At 38.7% G+C, this 22,674-nt stretch overlaps 1 protein-coding gene across 1 annotated transcript in view; it reads left to right on the plus strand.

Annotated features, from left to right (window-relative positions):
• LOC128742960 (neuronal acetylcholine receptor subunit alpha-7-like) overlaps positions 1–13,265 on the plus strand; it is a 112,233-nt gene extending 98,968 nt beyond the window's left edge. The window contains exons 10-14 of the mRNA XM_053839460.1: positions 5,870–6,015; positions 6,074–6,196; positions 6,230–6,232; positions 6,308–6,446; positions 13,113–13,265. Coding sequence (XP_053695435.1) covers positions 5,870–6,015; positions 6,074–6,196; positions 6,230–6,232; positions 6,308–6,446; positions 13,113–13,265 — 564 coding nt within the window. The remainder of the gene's footprint in view (positions 1–5,869; positions 6,016–6,073; positions 6,197–6,229; positions 6,233–6,307; positions 6,447–13,112) is intronic.
• Positions 13,266–22,674: the final 9,409 nt, after the last annotated feature.

A 22,674-nucleotide genomic window follows, 5' to 3' on the forward strand; every position in this document is an offset into this window, starting at 1 on the left:
TTCTCGTTGGCTATTCCGTTGTCAGGCCACCTGAATAGAATAATATATTGCAGGCAGCCGTTAAAGAATACCTGCAATTTTTGCGTTGTTCCGCAGAAATTCACCACGTTTTGCAGACGTACTGCAATACGGATTGAACGTTTGAGTTGATAGTTTAAGTTTTGGTATGTAGATTGGATTAGCGTTATGCATTGAAGGATGTTTCGTGAAGAAGACTGCAAAATGAGTAGAAACGTCGGTAAGATTTCAACACCCGTTTTAAACTATAAGTCGATAAAATCGAAAATGTTACAATGTGAGCTTTTTTGGAAAGAGTGGTAATTGACGATTAGAAATTAATAATCAAAGTTGGACGCCATATTTAATTCCATGGTGGCGGATGATTCTACGCATGGCGGACGGCGGACAATATGGACATTTTTGAAGCACGACTTCCGGCAAGAATACGTGGCGGATTTCCCTGCTACAGTTGTTATTGAACTCATTTACCACTTCAAACTCGTCCCCATAAGTTATAATACTAAATTGTCTATTCGAGCTCTATCGCGCTCAGTTGCTAACAGGTACTTGCTTCTCAAGGAGACATTAACGACTAAAAATTTTGAAAAAATTATATTTTTTATTTCAGATTTTTATTCTGAAGTCTTTTACGCTTATTTTGAAACTAATATTGTGATGATCCGACCACGGGAAATGGTCGAAAAACGATCGAACACCTAAGCGTTCCAGTGCGGCTTCACTACCTTTTAAACCTTTAACCTAACGTATATAAAACTTTTCTACAGCCCGTTTAAGCTTGGTATACTGCTCAGCAAGTGTCTGAAACATCCATTATTTTCCATAGCTGTTCACGGCCAAAATTATCATACGCGGCATTAAAATCGATGAGTAGGTAGTGCGTAGCGACTTGTTATTCGCGACATTCTTGGAGAATCTGCAGTAACACAAAGATTTGTTCCGTTGTTAATCGTCTGTCCATAAAACCGACTTGATAGATTTGCACAAATCTACTTGTTAGCGGCGACTTGTTAGGCTACTGGCGCTTTTGGTTCGTGAAGTTAGGGAAAAATGAAACTTAAATATGCGGTAACTTTGTAAGAAAAGGTCCTAGAGATTTGCAATCTTCTACAAAAACATGTATTTTGAGTCCTTCAATAATTGTCTAGAACCATATATTCCTGTAAAATGCAACCAACATATGCTAAGTGTGAAAAACTCATTTTTAAAGAATTTCCAAGGAAAATGCTCTATAGCTCTGCACTCGATAGATAGAAATGTCATTTCTTTGCAAAGTTGTTTGCCTTTATATTTTCCATAACATTTCCGAAGTAACCATGTGTCTATCTGCTAACACAACAAAAATGAACGTGTAACGAGCCTTTAGCGAACGCGAAACACATAAAATGTATGTTTGCCCGACTCTCACTTGGGTAGTTGGAGACGAGCGGAACCCACACAAGTTTATAGTACTCGACTTAAGCTTTAAGATGAAGTGCTGATTTCATAAATCCACTTGCCTGCCCCATTTTACCCCATAGGCTCGTGAAGCTACAGAAATTTAAAGCTTGAATATATGATAATTTAAACAGTAAAAGTCCCAGTCTGCGGTCTTCTGCAAAAACGTGTGTTTTGAGAGTTTCAATAATTGCCTAGAATATTGTATTCTTGTAAAATGCAACTCAGCAAAGCTAAGTATGAAAAACCAATTTTTAAAAAAGTTTTAAAGAATATGCGCAATAGTTCTGCACTCGATAAAGATAGAAATTTTATTTCTTCAGCAAAGTTGCTTATTTTTATAATATTTACAACTTTGCCGAAGAAACTATGTCTGTATTTCCTAACACAAAAAAGTTATTTTTTTATTTTCATTATAGTAAGCGATCACTAACTTTTGATAGTTTTAGATTAAGGGGGATATTCATACGAACAAAAGTTCTGAAGACCATAAATAATAAAATGAAAACTAAAGATACTAGGAAAAAAGTTCCACTTGTTGCCCTTTAGGACTTCTGTATAGTGCTCTGAATAATAGATTCTAATATCTACGTATTTCGGTTGCTGGACTCTGTTCCGTAGGCTTTAGACTTCGGACCCTGGAAATTGAATTATGGACACTGAATTCTGGACTCTGGATTCTACGAGGTCTGGGTTGTGGACCCTGGACTGTGGACTCTGGGTTCTGGACTCTGGATTACGGACTTTGGATTATGGATTTTTGGCTCTACACTCTAGACTATTGACTGTAGATTCTGGCCTCTAGATTTTGAACTACTCTGTACTTTCGACTCCACTGGACTCTAGACTCTAGACTCTGAACTCTGGACTTTGGACTCTAAATTCTGGACTCTGTAATCTGGACTACGGACTCTGCACTTTGGACTCTGAATTATAGATTTTGAACTCTTGACTCTGGACTCTAGACTCTGGATTTTGGATTCTTGACTTTGGGCTCTAGATTCTGGAGTCTTGATTCTGGACTCTGATTTTGGATTTTGGATTTAGATTTATATTTAGGATGCTTAACTCAGAATTGTGGATTGTGAAATCTGGACTCTAAACACTAAATTTTGGACTCTGGACATTAGATTCTTGACTTTGGACTCCAGACTTTGGATTCTGACCTCTAGAATTCGTAGTTCTCTGTAACCTGTCCAGAGTCTAGAGTCTAGTCTCTGGACTTTTGGACTTTTGGCTTTGGGTACATAACACTTGACTCTGGACTCTAGACTTTGGATTCTAGATTTTGTACTCCTCTGGAATCTGGACACTGGGCTGTAAACTCTGAACTTTGGACTCTGGATGCTGGACTCTAAACTCCGGACTCTAAACACTGGACTCTGAACTCTGGACACTGGACTATGGACTCTGGACTGTGGACTGTGGACTGTGGACTGTGGACTGTGGACTGTGGACTGTGGACTGTGGACTGTGGACTCTGGACTCTGGACTCTGGACTCTGAACTCTGAACTCTGGACTCTGGACTCTGGACTCTGGACTCTGGACTTTGGACTCTGGACTCTGGACTCTGGACTCTGGACTCTGGACTCTGGACTCTGGACTCTGGACTCTGGACTCTGGACGCTGGACTCTGGACTCTGGACTCTGGACTCTGGACTCTGGACTCTGGACTCTGGACTCTGGACTCTGGACTCTGGACTCTGGACTCTGGACTCTGGACTCTGGACTCTGGACTCTGGACTCTGGACTCTGGACTCTGGACTCTGGACTCTGGACTCTGGACTCTGGACTCTGGACTCTGGATCTGGATTCTGGATCTGGACTCTGGACGCTGGATTTTGGATTCTGTACTCTGGACTCTAGATTCTGGACTCCGAGCTCTTGACTCCGGATTCTGGACTCTGGACTCAGCATTCTGGACTCCGGACTCTGGACTCTGGATTCTGGACTCTAGATCCTGGACTCCGAACTCTTGACTCCGGATTCTGGACTGCGGAATGTGGACTCCGGATTCGGAACTTTTAATTCCGGACTCCGGATTCTGCATTCTGCATTCTAGACTCCGGACTCTGGACTTCGGACTTCGGATTTTGGACTTCGGACTTCGGTCTCCGGAGTCTGCTTGCTGGACTCTGGGCTCTAGATCGAAGAAAGATTCGAAATAGTCGGCCCCCTCGATGTTACGCAGAGTAACGCAGAGGGCATCAATATCCGCGTTCTTGTCGTGAATTCCCAATCGGTACGATTCTTTCTGCCTACTTTCTCCGCCACTGCCTCCAGCATATTCTGAGCGATCGAAACATCTTGAATCCACCGCTTAACGAGAGTGTTTAGTTTGGCCAGTAGCTCTGTCTGATGATTCAGCTCCGAGCACGTTGTTTGATTCGAGAGCCATCACCACTTCGGTCGTTCTCTGCAGTGTCTTCCAGTGTCGGTTCTGGACTCTGAACTCTGCACTCTGAGCTGTGGACGTTAGACTCTGGACTCCGGACTGCGGATTTTGGACTCTAGATCTAGTTTCACCCAATCACTGTTCATTTCCGCAATTGGACCAACAGGTAGAAGAATCAGGTTAATCAAGCGACCGGTTTTATTCCCATTAAGTATTTTTTTTTCATCGTTTAAGTGTTAGAGCGCATCCAGAGCGAAAATAGGAACATAATTCCCCATTCCAACCATACAATCGTTAGAGGTAGTTGTGTCGTATAACACTTTTCCAAACCTACTTTCTGGACATTATATTGATTTAGTTTCAAGCAACCCTGTTCTATTGGAACGGAAAAACATCGTCACTTATTTCGTAATAAGTGGAAATTACCGAAATTTCAGTAGCTTGGATGTGTATCTAAGTATCATCTGTGCTTGGGAAGAAAGGCAATAGCAATGGAAATGTATGAAAGATGACTCCCTTCGGTAAAATGTAATCCTACGATGATTTTTATTTCGGCTTAGGATACGATACCTGAAATTAAAGAAAGTAAGGTTTGGCATACGACTTGCAGGCTTCATCAGTGTATGTTTTAGAAACTTCCATTTCAAGCAAAAAGTTTCGAATAAAATTAATTGTCCGTTGACTTTGTAGTCTAAAGAACTCGCCTAAAGAAATGAGTATACAGAGTGTTAACGCTTCTAGCACGAAATGGAAGCTCAAACAATCTAGTTTCCGAAAATCGACAAAAAATGTTTGTTTGATTTATCCTCTTATTTGGTGGGATTTCGCATGGAATATAATAACGTATTCGTAAAATATTTGTAATGATCTTACATACGTTATGTATTTTTTTCAAATTTAAATAAGATTATTCACGTGGAAGGTTTCTTCAGACGCGTAAAAAAGCCTCTGTTGGACAGCCTTTAATAAGCATGAAGTTTGGTATAATCACAATATTCACGTGAAAAACGGTTTTTGTTGACCAAATACTTGTCCACACGAAAGTTAAATAAAATTGACTTCAAAACGTTTAACCAGCCAGAAATTTTATTGGCCGTGGCTAGCGAGCAGTGTTACCAGATTGGTGGTTTCCCTGGTTTCCCGTCCGTTTTTACTGATTTTCAAACTGCTGCTTAATAAATGCAAACAACGGTCGACGGGAATTTAGCGGTGTTCATTTGATAAACCAGCGGATAACAGCGGCTGCCGAGTAGAATAATGAGTTTGAAAATTTTCTACCGAATCGAAAAACAAAGCTCCCAACGACCGACGAATTCGCCGGTGGAGTGGAATGCCTACGTGTTTTCCGGAAACAAACCGACAAACTATGGTGGGCTTTTCTCTTTTCACGGCTGCACCACCCGACTGGAAAAGCCATTCATCAGTTTGGAATCGAATCGAATCGAATCGTACCGTACCGGTACCGGGTATTTATGGTATGATTTGATGATCTGGCATCGAGTGTGGCCGGAGACTTTATTGCAGCAGTCACTCTCAATTCGCTAGCTGTTGGTGTTGTTGTTGTTGTCGTTGTGGCATCAATTTGGCAATTAAATTTGTTGCATATGAGAATGCACCCGGTCACGGTATAACGCATCAGTGTTTGTCCATCAATGTTTTTTGGTGGCTTTGCTTTGTTATTAGTTTATTGCTCGAAAAGTGCTATTAGTTTATTGTCCGTAAAGGTGATTAAAACAAATATCGATAGTTGTTGCAAACTATTTTTGTTCAGAGTATAGTTCACTATCAATCGATTCGGATTCCAGACAGATTCGAGTCAGTGGTGTGCAACTAATGTCAATAATGCATAGTCGGTCACAAAATAAATTTGGAATTCCGTTCAAGCGGACGCATTTAATTGGATATCGATTCTTCGGTTTGGTGCACCCTCTAGCTTTCAACCGGATGGGTTTGGTTCTGAACAATTGTGCTTCGAAATAATGCCAATGAATAAATCTGTGTTCTATTGCTTTCGACAGGTTAGAATCATCTTTTTATATTGGCTGCCATGTATTTTAAGAATGAGTCGACCGGGTAGACACTTGTCGATGGAATATCCGCCTACACCGACATCGGACAGTTCCGAACGGAAAACGCACATACAGGATGTCGAACTGAAAGAGCGGTGAGTCCAATCATCCTCCAGCGTTGGCGCACAAAATCACATTTCCTATGTGTTTCAGATCATCGAAGTCGTTACTAGCGAACGTATTAGATATAGATGATGACTTTCGTCACAACTGTAGACCACTAACCCCCGGAGGTACACTGCCACATAATCCAACATATTTCAGGACTGTTTATAGGTACGTAAAACCCGTGCAACCCTTTCAGCGGAGCTCGTAAAATTTACATTAACCTCTCGTTGTTTTCTCATCATCGTGAAATCCCTTTTTTGCCTCGCCGACCGCCTGCAGTAGCGATGATGGAAGTATGGGACCGATCGGAAGCAATCGAATGCCAGATGCAATTGCGCCACCACACACGTGTTTCACATCATCCGCTGATTACGAACTAGCTTTAATATTAAAAGAGATACGTTTTATCACCGATCAGGTAATCAATGTTCCTCTCATCTGTAAGCTGTCCTCTAAAGTAGGTAGGTACGCGTAAAAAAGCAACCGGTCGACGGACGGAGGCCGGACGTCGCTAGCAAGGGCTAAATAATTAAATGGCCAATTATCGAAGCCACAGTGAGACAGTACTTAGCGCCCGGCTAGTACGTCCGATATAGGATAACGAAAGAAAAACTGCTGAAGCTAGAATTCATTATAGGCCACACTTTCTGATTGCCCCACCCTCTCCCACCCAGATCGTCTTTGCTGCCCGGAGGGGGGTGGGGGGGGGGTGGCCTTTTCTACATGACGTTGGGCGCCACTGCTGCGGTGGGGTAGATAAAACGAAATCTGCGATAACGGCGCCGGGCGTTCGACGGACGGAACGAGACTGTACTTGCGCGTTAATTATTCAGCAATCTGGTATTCATTAGCCTGATCTCGGTTGATTTACTTCGGCTTTCAATCTACTACAGCCTGCCTGTGCCTCTACATACAGCCACAGTCTGTGACCGGTAGAAGGAGACCGATTTTGACCGGAAAGTCTGGTTTATTTATTGCGGGACTTTTTATCTGTTTGTTACATAGAATTGAAATATAATTCAATTTCTCGTCATTTTGTTTGGGCTTGTCTGGTTTTACGGGGAAATTTTCGACCGAAAACAATGATGTGGCAAGATTTGCTCGAGAGCTTTGAAGTCGCGATTTTCTGCTGCAGAAGTTGTAACAATTAATCGACTGGCAGTCGGTCAGGCAGTGTATGCCGGGAGAATAAATTTCCCAGCTGGAACTAAAGCTTGGTTTATTTGCGGAAACGTGGTTCGATGGTGATTCTCGGTTTTTCGAATTTTACGCTATTATCGGAAACAAGAAAAGTTTAAAGTTAATTTACTGCGGAGGTCAACCGGAATCAGCGCTAGAGTGCACGTGAAATATATTTTTCGGTTTTACTCAGAGTGTTTCTATTTCGAACGAATGAACGAGCCGACGAGATAGACTAACGGAACCGTTACTAATTGCAACTGGAAAGCGGCAGATTTACGTCCATGAGCGCTGACGAATTACACAGGAAATCAATTAATTGAACTACGTGGCAATTGCAGTGTTGACACGCGTCGATAGATGGTGTGAACGTCCGTAATAATGCAGTTTACAAATCACTTTCAACCACTAGCGTGCCCAGACATAAATATAAAGTGGGGCGCCTGATCTTTCAATGCGTTGGCCTGGAAAAACGGAGTAATCGTAGAATGGCGAATCTATTATTACTTATCACAAAATTCCAGCCGATTAGTTTGAAAATTGTGGACTTTCTGTGTGCAACAGAATTGTTCTAGAAATTAAACTTAGAACAGTCTTTCCAATTCCTAGTATTAGAGTTGAAATTACATTTGAAACCGGGCTTATATAGGGCATTTAATATAACTTGAATATGGATTAATAGAGGCTTGAACACTTACTTCATATTGAACTAAAAATTGGATTAGAAATTAGACTGAAATTTGGAATAATTGAACTTGAAATTCTGCTTCAAACTGGACATGGACTTCAAGTTAGACAGGAAGTTTTGCTTGCAATTAAAATTGATATTTCACATTTAAAAGTTGACTCTTTTCTGATCCGCTTTTCCTCTTGCCCAGTCCAGTTTTTCCTCTTTTTACGTTCCGCTTTTTTCCTTCTCCTTTTTTGTGGACATCAACAAGAGGAAAATTTTATACCTCGTTTTTCCGTCTTTTCCTCCTTTTTATTTTGTGTTACGCTTCGTTTTTTTCTTTCCTCTCCATTTTTTTGTCTTCCGTTTTACGTCTTCTTTTTCTGTCCATTTTTCGTCTCATATTTCTCCTTTTATATCCCACTTGACTCTTCTTATCGCTTTTCTCGTTTTGCTTGTTTCCTCTATCTGTTTTTTTTCTTCCGCGTTACTCTTCTTTTTTTATTTGAGTTTTGTTCTGTTCTGTTTTATTTTCTGCTCTGTATTCCGTTTTCTGGTCTTATTTTCACTCTATTTCCTCTTCTGCCCGCTGTTTCCTTTTTCTCTATTACTTTTCTCTTCCTTTCTTGTCCCGTTTTTTACCCCTTTTCTAAGTCTTAAATTTCTTCTGTTCCGTGTTTCGTCTTTCATTTTCCGTTTTTTCTTGTTTCTCCTCTTTTCCTGTTTCGTTTTTGTCATTGTGTCCCGTTTCGACTTTTTCCTTTTTCTCGACTCGGTTTCGTCTTCCCATCGTCGTCGCATTTTAACGTCTTCTCTATCCTGTTTTTCATTTGTTTTTTGTTCGTCTGTGCCGTTCTTCCGTTGTTTATTATATTCTGTTTTTCCTTCTTTTCTGTCACGTCCTGTTTTATGTTTCCTTTTTATCTCTTTTGTTTTCCGTTTATTTCTCTAAACGTTTTTTCTTTTCTGTCCTATTGCTCCTCTTTTTTCCATTCTGTTGTTCCCGTATATTCTATCTTGTTTCCTTCCCCCTTTTTTGGCCCTATTTTTCTCTTTTTCTGTCCAGCTTCTTTCTCCTTTTCTTCCTTCAATTCTCTCATTTTTCTTCTTTCTGTTCTATTCTTCGTTTTTATGTCCCCTTTCTACGTTTTTTAACTTGTTTTCCCCTTATTTGCTCTAATTTTTTATCCGAAACTATCTCGCTTTTCTTTTTTTCTGCCCCGTATTTCCAGTTCCATTGTTTCGGTTTCCTTCGTTTTCTTTTCTATTTTGTCTTATTTTCAGTCCTTTTTTCCTCATACTTTTCGCATATTTTTACCCGTTTTCTGTCTTTCCTCTCCGCTTTTTCCCTCATTTTCGTTTCCTGTTTTTGTATTTTTGATCTGCTTTTCTTCACGTGTTTCGTCTTTTCTTCGATTTTTTACCATTTTATTCCGTTTTTGGTTTCATTATTTCCTTTTTTTCTTCGATTCTTTTTTTACTTTTCGTTTTTCGTATTTTTCTTCCTATCTTTTTTTAGTTTGTTTTTTCCAGTTTCTTCATTTCTACTTTTTCTGTCCCTTTTTCCCGTTATTTGACTCATATTTCTGGTTTTCTGCTCCGTTTGTCCTTCTTTCCCACTATTCTTGTTTTTCTTGTTTCTGTTTTCCTTTCTCTTTTGGGTTCTGTTCTGTGTTGTTTTCTGTTCCGTATTTCATTTTCTTGTTTTTCTTGCTCTCTTTTTGCTCCTCTGCCCACTGCTTTCTCTTTCTCTGTTACTTTTCTCTTCGCTTCTTGTCCCGTTTTTTACCCCTTTCCTGAGTGTTAAATTTCTTTTGTTTCGTTTTTAGTCTTCCGCTTTCTCTGTTTCTCCTCTTTTCCTTTCTTGCGTTTATCATTTTCTGTTTTTCGGTACCAGTTCGGTTCAGTTTATTTTATCTTCCGTCCTTTTTCAGTCCGTTTCACCTGTTTTTCTTTTGTTCTCTTTCTTTCCCGCTTTCCATTTTTCGTCTCATATTTTTCCTTTTATATCCCGTTTGACGTCTTTTTCTCGACTTTCATGCTTTTTCTATCTGTTTTTTTTCTTACGTTATTCTTCTTTTCCTTCTTGTTTTCTGTTCCATATTCCGAATTCTGGTAGTTTTCCCTTTTTTCGTTTTTTCCTTTCGTCTTCCTTTCCTATCCCATTTCGCCCCTTTCTTGAGTCCTAAATTTCTTCTGTTTCATTTTTCGTCTCGCTTCTTTCGTTTTCTCCATTTCTTCTCTTTTCTTTTATCATTTTTGTCATTTTACTCGACTTTTTTCTTTTTTTCGGTCCCGGTTTTTGTGTTTTTTAGTTAACTCCATTTCTATCTATTTCGTTTTTTTCGTTCGTCTGTTCCGTTCTCCCTGTATCTGTATCATATCCCATTTTTCTTTCTTTTCTGCCACGTTTGGTTTTTACTTCCGTTTTATCCCTGTTGCCCGTTTAAATTTTTCTCTCTTCATTTTTTTCTTTTCGGTCCAATTTTGCAATTCTTATGTTATTGTTTCTCCATTCCACTGCGTCCGTATTTTTTATCTGTTTATTTCTTCTTATTTTTCGTCTCATTTTTTTCATTTTCAGTCCAGTTCATCCTCATTTTCTTTTCCTTTTTCTTCCTTCTTATTTTTCATTGTTCTTCTGTCTATTCTGTTCATTGTCCTTGTTTTTAATCTCGTTTTCACTCTATTTGCTCTCATTTTTCACCTTTTCCTCTTTTTTGTTCTTATTTTCAGACCTGTTTTTCCTCATGCTTTCCGTTTGTTTTTTGTTATTTTCTTTCTCGTTTGCAGTCTATTGTTTGTTTCCAATTTTCATCTTTTTTCAATTTTTCTCCTTCTCATTTTTTGTCTTTTCCGTTTTTTGAACTTTTGCTCTTTTTTATTTTGCTTTTGGTTCCGTTTTTTCTTTTTCGATTTACTTTTATTTCCTTCCGTTTTTCGTATTTTCCTTCGTTTCGATCTCTATTTCCCGTTTTTTGTCTCATATTTCATCTTTTATATCCCGTTTGACCTCTTTATTCCGCTTTTCTTGTTTTCCTTGCTTCCTATCTATATCCTATCTGTTTTTTTCTCTCGTGTTAATGTTTTTTCCCTTTTGAGTTCTTTACTGTCTTGTTTTTTGTTCCGTTTTCCGTATTATTGTCTTGTTTTCCCTCTTTTTTCCCTCATTTTTCCTTTTACCTCCTCTGTTCCTTTGCCCGCTCTTTCCTCTTTCTCTATTCCTTTTATTGTCCCGTTTTTCGTCCCGTTTCGTCGTCTCGTCCTAAATTTCTTTTGTGTCGTTTTTCGTCCTTATTTTTCTGATTTTTCCTGCCTCATTTTAGTGATTTTCTGTCCCGTTTTGAATTTTTTGGGTCCCTGTTTTCGTCTTATTTTTGTCGTCATTTTACATTACTTTTCTATCCCGTTTTTCGTTCAGTTTTTCGTTCGTCTATTCCTGCTTTTCCTTTTTTTATGTCACGTTCTATTTTTTATTTCCATTTTAGTTCTTTTGAATTCCGTTTTTATTTTTCTATTCCCATTTTTTCTTTTCTGTCTCATTTTTCCTTTCTTTTTGTTTATGTTCATGTTCATCTAATCTGCTGTTCCCGTACTTGCTATCCGGGTACCTTCTTCTATTTTGTCCCATTTCTTCTCTTGGTCTGTCCAGTTTATCCCTCATTTTCTTCATCTTCTTTAGGAGTTTTCCTTCCCTTCCCTTAATTTTCCTTTTTTCTTTACTGTTCTTCATTTTTTTTCTATCCAGTCTCTTCGTTTTTTGCCAAGTTTTCCATCTTATTCTCTCGGGTTTTCTTCTCCCCATTCTTTTTTTTCATGTCCCGTTCTCCCTCCCATTCGGTCGCGTTTCTTCTTTCTTTTCTCTATATTGCATTTTTTCTCTTTTTCCATTCTGTTTGTCCAGATTTAGTCAAGGAAAACATTCATAATGCTCTCCATTGTTTTTTCTCGTTTTGTCGCATTCTTTGCTTCTTTTCTTAACCAATTTCTTCCCAGCATTGCGAAAACGTAACGTACCCTACTCTTGATTCTAGAGAAGACTAGGTTTGAGATATCAACTTGGACTCTAAGAAACAAAGAAAGATTAGGAAAAAATCTAATCGACCTGTTTTTGCTCAAAGCTTAGATGTTACGTATAATAAACTTACAGCCGTGTAAATCTAACAGGTCTTGCTAATTTTCAGTCAGCTCAAACTAGTAACTTTACCCTCGGATGGAAAAGGCGAAACCGGTCAAAGCGGGAACGTCAATGTCATTATTTCTCCATCCGAATTTAATGTTCTAACCCCTCCACAATGACAAAGCTATGAGAAAACTACATACCACTCCCTTACCCTTCTGAAAGTCCTTGCTTTTGCATCTTTTCAGCATAGCGTTGCGGGACATAGGAACAAAATTGAAAATACATCTCTGCGGTTTTTTCTTAGTTGATCTAAAACAAAACTTTTCTGAAAGTTTCAGCTTTTTATCTCTGCTGGAAAAAGTGTGGGGCTTAATGGGTTAAGACTTTTCCACCATTACTTCGCTTATCATTGGACTTGAAAATGGAAATGAATTGGTTTTACATTGGACTTGAAAGTGGATTTGAGATTCAACTTGAAATTGTACTTGAAGTTGGATCTGAAATCGAAGCTTTATTTAGACTTGACGATGAACATAGATTTGCCGGAGCGACTGACGGCAACGAACTGCCTGTTTCTATCGCACTAAATGAGTAAATAACAGACTATTTTCTCTGCGGCAGAAATAAAGAGCAGTTATATAAAAATAATATCACCATCGAGGCGTGTGTGGTGTGTGAGTGAAATTAGGAGATTGAAACGAAACTAAGTATTCGACAGTAGTTTAAAGGAAAATTACTTGGCCGTGTTCAAATCTCACTTTCCATTGCACAACTCATTATTTTTAAATTGGATTGCACTTGAAATGTTGTTTGGAATTGGACTTAAAACTAGACTTAAAATTGGACTTTAAATCGGTGTTAAAATTGAGCATGAAATTAGAATTTAATTTTAACCTGAAATTGATACTTATCGCAAAAATTGTGGCCGATTCAATTAAGAATTAAATTAAAAAGTTTGACAGAGAAGAAGTGACACATACCCCAGAACATCCCACCCTGGGTACGCCAATGCCTGCAACTAGATTTAAATGCCTACTTTTTCCGGAGTTTGGCAAATAAATAGCATTTTGGTTATGCCGTGAAACTAACATTTCTCCACCATTGTCTTTCAGATACGGAAAGAAGACGAGGACAGCGACGTCGCCAAGGATTGGAAGTTCGCAGCAATGGTAGTTGATAGATTGTGCCTTATAATTTTCACATTTTTCACAATAGTGGCAACCATAGCTGTTCTATTTTCGGCACCGCACATCATCGTTTCGTAGCCATATGGAAAAGGTTATTGTTATTGGTTTTATCACAAAATCAATTTGTTATTCATTAAATTATTGTCGAGACTTTTTAAATGAATTCCAAGGGCGGTAGAGAAGAAGAAAAATACACAAAAGAAACAAACAAAATCAAGCGAAACATTCAGTCGGTAAGCAAAAAGGACATACGGGGCCTGAAACGAATCGGTAAGATTCGGAAAAGATTAAGCACGAATGTTTAGCCGAAAAGAAAAGCGCTAGGAAAAAAATGAAAACCAAAAAAAAAACAAAAAAAAAAACGAAACAAAAGAGGGGAACACATTTTAGACGATTATTGCAAATAACCTTTAAGTTGAAAGGTTGAAAACTAGTTTTTTCGAATTGGATAGTTGTCATCAAATAAATTTCACCACACCGTTTTGGTTCGATGTGAGCGTTTGTTTCATCGTAAGGTGTCTTTGAAATTCGATAGTTTAGTAAAAAATAATGCATTTAACAGTAAAAAAAATTTCACCATTCAATCTGATAAAATCTAATTTTTCAGTCGCTAGGTGAAGACGCATATTGCTCAAACAGTTGACAACTAGAACGATTTAATTTTTCGCAATAATCTGTGCACCGAAACGAAAGCAAGCGAAGACAAAGAATAAAAAAAAAAACAAAAACAAAAACAGAGACACAACCAATCTAAGCTTAAGAACAAGTCAAGAAATTGAACAATATAATCTTTTTCGACTATTGTTTGTAGTGCAAAAGCAAGCAAGCAAGCATGCAAAAAAGTAATCATACGAAACCGTATTTAATAATAATGTAAACTCTTTATTCCTTCAGTTCGAGCGATTATTATTGAATTGCAGCCTTTTGGAGCCCGTCGATCTCGGAAATTCCGGGGTCGCCCCGAAGGGCTAACCCAAAAGGTCGCAAGCGAGTAAAGTGAAATTTCTAAATTATTCATTGAGCGTCGTCAAGTGGTAGGAATCATCATTACCAGGATGGAGCAGACGGATGAAATGACGGATGACGGCTGTTGACGGAGCTACTGGTTGATGATGCTGGACACACACATTGTTGGCGGCATGCAGTTCGGATGTTTAAAAGATGGCGAAATAAACGCGGTCCGTACAATGATGAATTGTGCGTGTTTGATTGACGAGAAAAAAAGCGACGAGTGAAGGCAATGAACACCGGAGATACGTCGCGGAAGCTTCGATCGAGCTTGTGTACAGAATAGTGAAAAACTGGATGAAGACGCAAAACAAAGTGGCACAAATTAGAGAGAGAAATAAACGGGGTATTAATAAGGCCGAACATGTGAGACGAGAACGAGAGAAAGCGCAAAAGGAGAGCAGAAGAAATTTATCAACAGCGGCACGACTGTGATATATAATAAAAAAGTATATTTAAATTATTATTATTAATTATTAATTAAAATACTGTAATTATTGATTAACGAGAAGAGCGAGAGTTACGTAAAAGGATCACGCAATTGGCAATACACACTGAGACTGGGCTTGGAGCTTGGCTGTACTTCTTGGTTAGGAGGTGGACTTAAAAAATTAACTCAAAATAATGAAAAAGTAAGATTACTACTTTATTGAGGAAGTCACTACGCGCAGTCCTTAATTTTCTCAAGCGCAAAAGCAGAGCAAATATTAAAACAAAGGTAAAAAGCGTGAGAATGAGTGGCTCTCAGTATACAAAGGAACGTGTATCACTTCTGTTTAATCGGGAGTCCCGATAAGCACAAATCTTCATCAGATAATAGATATTCTCATTATACTTACTAGTCGATAATGTCAGCTAGATTGATCATGAACACAATAGAAAACAACGATCCCAGGTGACTACCTTGCGGAGTTCCAAAGTTTTAGAGGTGGTGAATTTGGTATGCCACATAATTTGTGAGTGTTTGCTAGGTATGAAACCGGTTTAGAATCATTCTAAGAGCCGGAACTGGAAGACCTAAAATTTGCACCAACAACTCTTTTGAGAAACCTCTGTGGACACCAGTGAATTAGTTGTCAAAAATTGATGGATCTGGCGAACTTAATATACATACTCTATCTGTGAGATAGGTTTTAGAACCGATTTCGGTAGAACCTATTTTGGTTCCGGAATCATTCATATACTGTTCTAGAAAATAAAAAAAGCTGTTGACTGAGATGGCCACTGCCGAGTATTTGTTCATGTATTTCGTTTTGGCGGTGTCAATGGTGAATGGTTCTAATCTCGCTGCTTCCCGTTTAAAAGGCCTAAAGGCCTTTTCAGTTGATTGCGATGATATCGACGTTTCTTTCCACGTTTGCTCTTCGTATTGCACCGTCCAAGACAATGTTGAATAGCAGGCTAGAGAGTGCATCCCCTTACTTCATTCCATTCAACGTCACGAAAGCGGTTCGCATGATGCATGATTTTGACCCATCCAGCATCACACGAATCAGCGTAATTACTTTCGTCTGAAAACCATGTTCTAGCATTATCTACCACAGCTCAATTTGTTTGACTGAATCGTACGTCGTCTTAAAGCCCACAAATAGGTGATGAGTCTGCAAGTTGTACTCCCGGAGCTTGTCTAGTAACTGACACAGGGTAAACATGTGATCCGTCGTGGACCGACCCTCACGAAACCAGGTTAGTACTCGTCGACGAAGGACTGCGCTAACGGTTTCAGTCTGCAGAACAGGATACGTGAAAGCACCTTATAAGCAGAATTGAGCAATGTAATGCTTCGATAGCTTTAGCACTCGAGTTGATGCCCTTTTATAAAAATAGGACCATTGCGTTCTTAACCTCCTTCTGTGTTGGTGGTTCCACAGATTGGTCATTGCTCACAATTCTTATCCTGTTTCTGCTGATCTCCGTGTTTACCTCTTTATTCAACAACATCTCGAGCTACTGCCGTTGTGTCAGTAAGCAAGTTGCCAGCCCTATCATTGCACATCAATGGTATGGCACGATTCTTGGGCGCGAGAGGGTTAAATAATTGCAGATTTTAAATATGTTTGATTGATCAACGTTGATGTCTGATATGGATTTTAATTCACTGCATTTGACTGGCCATGCTTGCCAGTTTACCGCGTTCTGAAAATAATCTCAATTCTCAGCATTTCACTGCATAGCGCAGAAGAGGAATTGATTTGCTCCGACAGAAGGAGGATGTTACCTCTTTCAAAAAGTGAGGAGAATTTTTTCTTTTGCAATACTTTGCAGCTTTACTCCACCTTCCAATGAGCATCGATTTTAATTCATCTTCCTTTTTCTGCCGGCACACTACAGAATACATGCTCTCAAGATGTAAATAATGTTATGCTCGCTTGCATTCATACGTGAGGAACGTAACAATTCAGTGAATAGTGATCCACCGCTTCTTCTCACTAAGGTGAGTGAGACTGCTGTTTGAGAGGAGACAACTGTCCCAAACCAATTCGGATTTAGGGAATTCGCTTCCTGTTGTTGCCTTTACTAAAAAGTTCAACTGAAAAATAATTTCAACACGGAAATCTTGTTAGAATGAAATTATGCACTTTATTTTTCATTCTCCAATGAAAAAATGTGCATTACTGGGTTTTATACTTATTGTAAGACCGTTGTTTCAGTCTTACTTCTGTCATTGATGAAGCCTGCAGGTCGCAGGTCAAATTCGTTCTGTCGGAATAAAGTAAATCCTTGTCATGAGTAAATTAGAGTCTGGAGAGATTAGAGAGAGATAGAAAATGCTATTGCGATTTGAACATTGTAGAAACTGCAGTGGCAACACTGTTGATGTATGAAATCTTGGATTTTGGAATAGAAGTTTGAATTTTGCTGTTATTCCTTACATCAGAATTAGTCAACAAGTGGTGTTGCCTGGAATTTTTCGACAGAAGACCTGTGAAATTATTTGACATTTGAAAGTTAATCCACAAGTGCAAAGTAGTACACTTGATTCGAAGTATGTTATTTATGAATTTCAGAAAATAATGCTTTTCAGAAAAAAAGATCAATAAATAATAACAATTCGATTGGGAATTAAACCCATACTTGATAAATTTCGATTAAAGTGACAACTGACACTGCAGTTTCTCCGCAAAACTACGCTAGAGATGGTTTATGCCAATGATCCAATTTTGCACCATTTTGTCGAACATTTCTTTCGGCTGACCATCACCAATGACCCTTGTAGAGTTGTTTTTCAAAGACTCGAATTGTAATCTGTGTGTGTGTGTGTGTGTGTGTGTGTGTGTGTGTGTGTGTGTGTGTGTGTGTGTGTGTGTGTGTGTGTGTGTGTGTGTGTGTGTGTGTGTGTGTGTGTGTGTGTGTGTGTGTGTGTGTGTGTGTGTGTGTGTGTGTGTGTGTGTGTGTGTGTGTGTGTGTGTGTGTGTGTGTGTGTGTGTGTGTGTGTGTGTGTGTGTGTGTGTGTGTGTGTGTGTGTGTGTGTGTGTGTGTGTGTGTGTGTGTGTGTGTGTGTGTGTGTGTGTGTGTGTGTGTGTGTGTGTGTGTGTGTGTGTGTGTGTGTGTGTGTGTGTGTGTGTGTGTGTGTGTGTGTGTGTGTGTGTGTGTGTGTGTGTGTGTGTGTGTGTGTGTGTGTGTGTGTGTGTGTGTGTGTGTGTGTGTGTGTGTGTGTGTGTGTGTGTGTGTGTGTGTGTGTGTGTGTGTGTGTGTGTGTGTGTGTGTGTGTGTGTGTGTGTGTGTGTGTGTGTGTGTGTGTGTGTGTGTGTGTGTGTGTGTGTGTGTGTGTGTGTGTGTGTGTGTGTGTGTGTGTGTGTGTGTGTGTGTGTGTGTGTGTGTGTGTGTGTGTGTGTGTGTGTGTGTGTGTAGCTTGTGTAATTTACGCAAGCTGACAGTTATTTAAATCACACCTTCTAGGCCACCAATTTGCAATTTCAAAACGAGGGAATAAATGCTTACCAAACTCGCCTCTAAATTGCGCACTATGTGGTTAGTAGCGCCATCTTGTTGAACTCACTTATCTGCCAGATGCAATACTTAATGACCAATAGCGTTATCTATTGACTGTAATGTGGATTACGTCAGCCCATAAACTGTGTTGCCTGTGGCTGTTCATCACACCAAATGCGATCATCGCTAATGCACCCATTCAAACAATCAAAAAAGAGTTTTGCCGTTGAATAAAATTTTTCGTTAAACTTTAACACTGTGGCAGGTCATTCGGCTTCTGTTCTCAAACGAGTTTATACGATTTCATGTCGGCCAAGAACTTTTCGTAAACTACTCCATGTGGTCCGGGAATATAACCTTGATTGTTAAGAAAGAATGTTTTTTAAAAGCTGATGTATATATTTTAAACCTGACTTTGTTAATAAAATACTTGTTGAAATACTCTTCGCAATTGTAAGAAGAATTCTGTCTCACCTGTAATATTTCTCTGAACGTTTCAACATTCAAATGGCACGATAATGAAATCAATCAATGCAAGAGACTTTTCGGGACACTGGGTCATCCGCGAGGAGTCGTCAAAGTCTGGACTGTCTCGTAAGTTCCGAGATGTCACGTCAGACGTCATCCTAAACTATGACGACCTGAAAATGGGCGTAGCTTGCGAAACACATATTTAACCGAGCTGATCATTTTATAAAAAAGTTTAATGAGTTTAATAATCTTTGTTTGCATGTCAGTCTTTTTATTGAGAAAATGACACATGACTCGAAGCATACACCTGGAAGAAATGAATTCCCCAAAAAATAACTTCTAGTTCATAACGGTAAACGTTTCCTGTTTGTAACGACATTTGAAATATTACGATTGTCGACCTCAACGTCGACGTTTAATGAAGAATAAATTTTGAGTGCTTACACTTTGACTTGACCCACTAGAATAATTTGTGTTTATTTCGTATACTTACACCCAACTTAAACTCTACACATTAAGTGTCTTAGCCAAAAAGAGCTGGTAATTTGGCCTCATTCTTAAACAGAGTACTTAGAATGGTGTTGTTCATAAGAACAATCAATCAGCCGAAGTTTGGCTTCATGCTACTTACCATACGTATTTTAGTCGTCGTAGCATTTGTTTAATAACAACGCGACGACCAAGTATCGCTGTGGGTTAAGAACGCTTACCATCCGCGTTAATGTGTGAAGAACTTAGGTTAACCCAGAAATGGTTAACGTAATGGGGGTTCGTAGGAACTATTCTGCTTCACCTGAGAAGTTTAGGTTTTGGTGTGAATTATAGAAAAGATCTATGCGCATGTTTGTACGCGATTATTGTTTGAACGTGAGAAATTGTATGACGATGAAGACTTTCTACTGCGCTTGAGGATTATTGAAGATAATTATGCGAACGCATTTTATTTGATTATAGTAGGATAATACACCCTCCGCATTAACAAAGAATGAGGTAACACAGTAAAATTATTCTTGCTTCCTTAAGAAATCTTTTACAGTTGAGATTATATGTATGTTGTAATGTTTTTAATGTATGTTTCATGGAATTAGAGGGTTCATACTATAATTCAGGAAAAGTTTAAACTTTTCTGATAACTCTTATTTTATGTAAAGTGTGATTAAGTTGGATTATTGAGCAAAGGTGACTTTCATCTTAAAATTTTTATTTGCAACTTATTTAATTATTTATTATCATCTACCTTGAAACACAAATCATCTACCTTGATACAACAATCATCAAACTGAAAACCATTAGTTTATTTTTGTCTTTCACTTTCAACTTACTTGAAAGTAATGCTTTGGGAAGGCATATCATCGTTCCACGTTCCACCCGAGTATTTCCAGTTTGAGCACACACATCACAAGCTGCATTTGAAAAATTGTTTGAGTCAACCATAGGTATAAAAATGCCACGGTTGAAGCAGAGTGGAGTTTTGAAAGTGGAATAAAATGATTAATAAAAAGCTTTCAAACCATCAACTCGGGAGCTTGTCTGCTCCGAAACTTCACACTCCGTGCAGCCTCACCTGCGGCATGCTTGAATTGATTGATTTACAATTTTGAACGGCTAAGCTTGGACCTATTGTAAATAGTAGTTTTTAAGGGGCACAACTCAACTTGGAAGGAAGAGTCATTATCAAGTGCGCAACTGCGGTCCATTTGGGCTCAATGGAAGGCAGTTCGAGCAATAATTTCTGCGACGTCGGGGTCGTCGTTTTTTGTCTGAATCAAACAATAATGTACGGAATGCTATTGGCAAGTTCTATCGTGTTGGTTTTACTGAGGTTTGACTGCCGGAGTGGGGGTTTTGGGTTTTTTTGAGCAGAGAGGGTATGATGGTTTGGAAGAACTTCGGAAGCTTTGAGTTGACCTTACGCTCAACCAGCTTCTCACTATTAAAAATACGCTTAAAAAATATCTGTTCGTTTACCTTTCCTTCAAAAAACAAATCATCTCATTGACGTTCAAAACCAAGTTTGCGATCGGCTGTTTTTGTTGCTTGATAAGGTTAATACAAAAGAATATCGGAAAGTTTAGCTAGCAATGCAATAAGAAATTTTGGAATTGAATTTTTATAGTTGCGGATAAGGGTTTGACAGTTATTATATATATGAAAATATATGAACTTATTTTTTTTTTCATTTCATGTAACATTCTTTAAAGATTTTGAACAGAAAAAAATCATGGTTACCGAGTAAGAGCGACTTAGTAGAATCTAATAATTGAGGCAAATGATATGACACGTATTTGTTTCTAATTCTGCTTTTATTCCTTATTCTGACAGATACGTACTTCGCCTCCCATTTGCAGGCTTTATCACTGACAGTTTTGAGCTCACTGTACGAAATGATATATTTTTTCGACATCGTGTCTTCCTCAATCAGCATTGCCAAGCTCCCAAATCTGAGGGGCTCTGTAGCCGCAAGGTTACCGAGTCTGCTTTGACAAGCGAATGGTCATGGGTTCGAATCTTAGTAGAATCAGGCCATTCGATGTCAAAGTGACTTTAGCATGGGTTTATTCTCAGGCCCCTCATCGCCCTTCCTTCATGCTGAGTTCTATATTATCCCGATATGGCCTATTGACAGTGCAAAAATGAGACCCTTATAGTAAAAATGCACTGGTTTGCTACGCCAGGGATGACTATAATTGGGGACTGTGCGCTGTCATGTGGAACGAGGTGGGTAAAGTAGAGTAAAGTATTGATAGAAGGGTACCCAATTACACACAAGCACGCATAAAAAAAAAAAAAATCAATAAGCATATCGCTCACTCAATAGCGACTATAGCCAAAATAAATGCAGTGCGGGTTATACAACAAACACCCGGGCGATATCACAATAGATCTAACCATAATGGTCGCAGTGATGAGTCCATACAGGAAAAAAAAAAAAAAAAAAAAAGCTCCCAAATCTGTTTGGATTTTCCAGCCTTTAGCCATCAACTTTCGTTTCAAGAAAAATTTTACATCTGCCGTGAGCAAAACCACCAAAGCGATTCCCAAAAACTGCCCCTCTTTATCAGACCAAATGGCTACCAGATTTCTATTAGACATTTTCGTAAGCGTCTGTTGGCAACTTAAACAACAACATTCTCATATAATCTTCTTTGCTTAGCACTTGAAATTCGAGTAACAAGAGCATAATAGAGGAAAATTTTTTCCTAATACATGAATATTTCGCAGAAGTTTTTTCTCGTCCAACCTTAATTCAAGCTATTGGACAACGCAAAACGCACGCATTCCAGCCAAGCTCAAGTAACGCCAAGCAGCCCAGCAAAATGTAAAGAAAGCAGCTACAAGAACAACAAACCTAAAAAAAATCAGTCGCATTTCTTATTAAAAAAAAGTAAACGAACTAAATTCCTTGCAGAAAAGGTTGGAAAGAAACAAAAAGCACGGCAGTGAAAAATCGAGTTCAAAATTTATCAAAATATCAGTTATCAGACGGTCGTCGTGGTCACCGAGTAGTTTTTCTTTTTTCACCCAAGTGCTGGAAGCATCCCGAAGGGTCCTATAAACGCTATGCTTTATTGTTTCTTCATCGGTTTTACGTTGGAAGCCATGAACCAGAGAGATGTACTGAACCGTTTTCCTATTGTGTGCAGTAAAAAAGAAGTTTATCGGATTAGTAAAAAAAAATAATATAAAAGACAGATTTTGCAGCATTGTTTGGTGGTTCGTTAATATGTTTATCTTCCCGTTTCGATAGTTCACAAGAAAAGTAGTGAGAGAAACTCTAGCTGAAATCTTCGAAAAACACTGAAACCTCTCGCTGCACGGTGAAAAAGACAGAAAGAGAGAGAGAGAGAGTGCGGAGATCATTGGAGAAAAGGCGCAGTAGGAAAGTGTTGACTAAATTGAAGCATTAAATCACGAACTTGAAAGCACAAAAAGGAGATACAATTTAAATCAATTAATAATTAAGTCGTAGTTAATTGAAAACAAATAAGACCGTAAGTGATTAGATAAAACAAGAAGAAAAAAAAGAGATAATATTTTGACACATTTCAAACAAACCGAACAAAAACAAATCAGC

Source organism: Sabethes cyaneus, chromosome 3 (assembly GCF_943734655.1).
Source record: "Sabethes cyaneus chromosome 3, idSabCyanKW18_F2, whole genome shotgun sequence".
NCBI classification, from domain to species: Eukaryota; Metazoa; Arthropoda; class Insecta; order Diptera; family Culicidae; genus Sabethes; species Sabethes cyaneus.